This window comes from Epinephelus moara, chromosome 10, assembly GCF_006386435.1.
Source record: "Epinephelus moara isolate mb chromosome 10, YSFRI_EMoa_1.0, whole genome shotgun sequence".
In the NCBI taxonomy this organism is placed as follows: domain Eukaryota; kingdom Metazoa; phylum Chordata; class Actinopteri; order Perciformes; family Serranidae; genus Epinephelus; species Epinephelus moara.
In genome coordinates this window covers 9,041,696-9,046,249 of record NC_065515.1, presented here as the reverse complement: position 1 = coordinate 9,046,249, position 4,554 = coordinate 9,041,696, and the positions used below count along the sequence as shown (strand labels likewise).

The 4,554-nt window shown below is 42.0% G+C and overlaps 1 protein-coding gene across 2 annotated transcripts in view; it reads right to left on the bottom strand.

The window, feature by feature from the left end:
* Nucleotides 1–4,554, bottom strand: part of med8 (mediator complex subunit 8) — a 5,682-nt gene continuing 1,128 nt past the window's right edge. The window contains exons 3-7 of one of the 2 annotated variants that reach the window (XM_050055173.1): nucleotides 3,848–3,992; nucleotides 3,598–3,738; nucleotides 2,642–2,729; nucleotides 2,295–2,555; nucleotides 1–368 (exon numbers count right to left, since the gene is read on the bottom strand). In XM_050055173.1, the coding sequence (XP_049911130.1) occupies nucleotides 298–368; nucleotides 2,295–2,555; nucleotides 2,642–2,729; nucleotides 3,598–3,738; nucleotides 3,848–3,992 (706 nt within the window). In that variant the 3' untranslated portion in view covers nucleotides 1–297. The remainder of the gene's footprint in view (nucleotides 369–2,294; nucleotides 2,556–2,641; nucleotides 2,730–3,597; nucleotides 3,739–3,847; nucleotides 3,993–4,554) is intronic. The other variant, XM_050055174.1, reaches the window with a different exon arrangement.

The window sequence follows — 4,554 nt, the reverse complement described above, 5'->3', positions numbered from 1 at the left end:
TTCTTTTTTAACTTGTTTTATTGAAAAAGAGTAACTAGCACAGTTCCATATACAAACTATAACAATCCCATGACTGGTGACACACTGCCATCTAGTGGCTAACACACTGAGGCTCAGATGATGTATCAAAAATGAGAAGTGCACTCTAATGAATGAAACAGCCTCAAAGGGAACTTTGTTGATCTAATTTATGAAAAAATTGGCATTATATACAGAGGTGAGGTATTAGAAATATTTGCTGCAGGTGAGTCTCTGACGTGTAAGAAATGTTGGGTGAAGAAATAAGAAAGACAGAGCTCATCGGTTATAAGGATGCATCGAACCAGATGCAGATTTGATGTTTGTCTTGATGCTGCTTGGCATTTTTCCTGAGGAAGAAAAAAAAAAGAGATCATTAATGCTTGGTTATAATGTTTTACATGCAGAACTCTACAGGTCTTATCTGGGGTTATTTGCACACAAATTAGTTCCCTTAATTATTATGGTCATTTGAGATTCATTTCTGTCTCGCAGCATCAGCACTTTATACAGGAAGTCAAATAAACACTTACCTTGACCCTGACTGAATGAAATATTATTTATCAGATCAATCTATTGCAGTTTTACTCTCTAAAAAATGTTTAAATTATTTGTTAAAGGGTACCAAAACATGGTGTCATCATTCATATAATTCAACCTTCATACTGTATTTATTAAAATATTTTACAGAGAATTTTAAAGGGTGGGTCAATATTTTTTGTTTTCATGTATCCAACTTAGACACTTACATTTTGGTCAGAGTACGTACGTTTTAGCATTACGATATTATTTTTCTAAGCCCTTCTAAAAACATGTGACCTGATGTAGGTTCCTGCATGACGACGTCATTTCATACAAAACCCCCTCGACCAGCCAATGTGCCTCTTCATGACTGAGAACCGTGTGTTATCAATCGTCTATATTCCTCTTACCGGCATGAAAGCTAAGTGACGCACTGCTGTGGACACCACGTTAGTTCAGATTAGAAAGTCACACAATAACACAAAGTAACAAACCGCAACTCCCGTGTTCTGTGAGGTAAAATCCCCGTTTTTGTCAAAGGAGTCTGGTGGCTTTGAAGAGAGCGATATAACGTGGTGCTGTAGCAGTGATGGGATTTCCTCTGTGGTGATTCAGGCCCTGATCACACAGAAAGCATTTTAGCAGCTGGAGGCGGCTTTTTGTAATTGTTTTTAACAGGAATGGAGTTTTTTGCTCGCTGTTCTTGTGTTGCAATGTGCCTCGTGTTTCTGCACTCTAGGTGCCCAGCGTTTTTGCTGCAGCGCTTTGAACTCGAGTTGAAAAAACTGGTAGTAGCAGTTGCTTGATACCCAGAGCTGTACGACTTTACAAACCGCAGTTACCACAACAGGCGTGGAAGCTCATAAGTGCAGTATGTGAGATGGCCATCATGGAGAAGCAGCTCCTGGACTCCTCATGACCCACCCTCTTTTTTAGGGTCTCATGTACCCACACAGATCTTCGTTTCCCTGTGTCCAACAAACTATTCACTGACAGCCTCTCACTCTCAACCAGAGCTACAGCAAGTACCCTCTGCCTCAACATTTTAAGAACTCTCTACCAATTTCTGTGAAATAAATAAAATAATAAATGGTACATTGATTACACAGGAAGGTTTGGGTAAGGAGGTGCAGGGGTGGTTGCCAATGAATAATAAAAATATGCAGCAAGCTTTTTTGCCAGTGTCATTCAATTAAAAAAAAAAAAAAAAAAAAAAGACAATGCGGTGCCACCTGTAAAACACTTTCTGTGTGATCGGGGCCTTTGGGTTGCTCAACAGCACAATATGAAGTATTACTGCCGTTTGTTCTTGTTTTTGTTTTTGCAAATTACTTTATTTATCCTGATAATTGTATCCTGTTTTGCCTTTAATTGATTGGACAGTTAAGTGTGAAAGGGGGAGTCAGAGAGACGGAACGACATGCAGCAAAGGGCCGCAGGCTGGAATTGAACTCGGGTCTTTGTGTATAAGGCGCCTGCTTTATCCACTAAGCCACCGATGCCCCAGCTCTCACCACTCTGACATACATCACTGGATGGGCGTTTATTAAAACAGAAAACAACAAGAGAGCGCAGATGGACCCACCCTTTAATGTAAAAACCCTGTGCACCTTAAACTCATTCACATCCTAAAATATAGAAATTCAAAGCATCAATTCATCGACCAAACATCTTCACAGTAACACACATACACGGGGAGATGAAGAGCAGCAAGTGGAAAACAAACGGTCAGAGTTGTCCGGTGAAATACTAACCCAGCTCTCCAGGTCTCCTACCTGGCTGCCCTTGCTGCTGTGGAGCCACCGGTCCTCCCATACCTGCTTGCTGGCTTGAACCGCCACCAATGGTGACCTGCTGTAAGGTTGGCCCTCCACTCATCATGGGCCCTTGGCCTGGATGACCAGGGGCCACTGGACCTGGAGGCCTACACTTGGAGAGCCCCTTTCCAAAAGCGACAGCTCCGACCAACGCGTTTGTGTCGGCAGGGTTGAAAGATGGTTTGTTCTGTCGTATTGCTGTAAAAAAAGACATGAAGTGTCAACATATTTAAATGTATAAATACATTTTACATGAATAACCTGGACAACATAAAAAAACATACCTGCACTTTCTGCATCTCTGTCATCACGAGGATTGTTGAGCTTCTCCAACAGATTGGAACACAGTTTATTCAACGTCTGGATCTGTTTCTGTTGACAGAAATATAACCAGGAGGGTTTGAGCGATTAGAAATATTCTGCAGATGTAAACAATGTAAGACTATTTTTAGCACAGCATAACTACTTAATGGGATTGTTCAGATGTTTTAAAATAAGTTTGTATGGAGTACTTACCCATAGTTAATATAATACCTACAGTCAGAGGTGTAGTGCTGATTGTTAAAGTCTCAGAGTGTGATTATGACGCAGTGCACGGTTAAATCGTGGCTTGTTTCAAAGGATATATAACCATTGTTCCTACTGTGGCAACTATAACCGACGACGTGATCAAATATTAGATCAACTTTATGAATCTTTCATTATGTTGAGTGTGTTAGGCAGCTCTCAGTCAAACATCTAGCTAAGTAATATTAGGCAGCAGGTAGCAGGTTGAACACAAGTAATTTGAATGATTTCATTTACTCACTTGTGGCGTGCAAACGTAGCTGCATATGAAACATCCACTCTGAGGAAACGTTGGAGCGCAGGCATGCAGGGGTCGAACTCATCTAACAGGTGTGACTAAGAAAACGCAGCGAAGCAAGGCTGGATGTCGTAAAGGGGACTCTGGCGGCAAGGTAAAGCAGTAAAATTATTCTAAATATAGCGAACACTCAAAGTGATACTGATTCTTTTTAGGTGGATAAAATACGTTTTGCAGCTACCCATGTACACAGCAGTACATTGCTTAGCTTCTGTGGCAGCACTCCTGCCTGTGTGCTGACCAACATCTGCTGCGTGTAATACACTGACACTGGATAAGTACCTCATACGACCCCACTTCAAATAATCTGAACAATCCCTTTAACATTTATGCATGTCAGTAAGACAGCATCAGTCCATACAATACCCAACTGACCTGTGCCACCTCTGGGCCAATTCGTCCTGCCTCTGCACTCAGCTGTTTCTCTTGCTCCTCCACCTCTGGATCTGGTTTAGTCCGCAAGTAGTCTGGTACAATCTCGTGGCTGAACACTGGGACACGCTGCTCTGTGAGTTTCTGTAGGGAGAACAAGCGGAGAGCGAGATTGTAAACAGACAGCTCAGAGAGATTGCTTGAAGAACACAAGGAATAGGCAGACGTGTTAGTCGCGGGCTCTGATACTCACTGCTAAATCCTCATCTCGGTCTGGAGACAGAAGCAGCGGTATTATAACCTGGTTGCGAAAAGATGGCGTCTTTTCATTCTTGAGCAGTTTATTGATAGTGTTCAGCTGACCGGATAGCAGAGCAAAGTTGTCCAAAACAGAGGGCCTGAATGCCACAAGCATATTACAGCATCAGGAAAAAAACACTCCAGAGGAACATCGTTAAAATCCTAATCTGTACATTTTGATAACAAAACATCAAACATCTTGTGTCATACGTGTGAAGTTATTTCACCGCATTGTTTTGATACAGTTGGGAAAAAAAAGTCTTGATATAACAAACACTCACCGGTCACTTTATGAAGTACACCTGCTCAACTGCTCATTGAAACAGCACATATCTTATCAGCCAGTCATGTAGCAGCAACTCAATGCATTTAGGCATGTAGACATGGTCAAGACGACCTGCTGAAGTTCAAACTGAGCATCTGAATGGGGAAGAAAGGTGATTGAAGTGACTTTGAACGTGGCATGGTTGTTGGTGACAGACAGGCTGGTCTGAGTATTTACTGGGATTTTCACACACAACCATCTCTAGGGTTTACAGAGGATGGTCCCAAAAAGAGAAAATATCCAGTGAGCAGCAGTTCTCTGGGTGAAAATGCCTTGTTGATGCCAGAGGTCAGAGGAGAATGGCCAGACTGGTTCAAGATGATAGAAAGGCAACA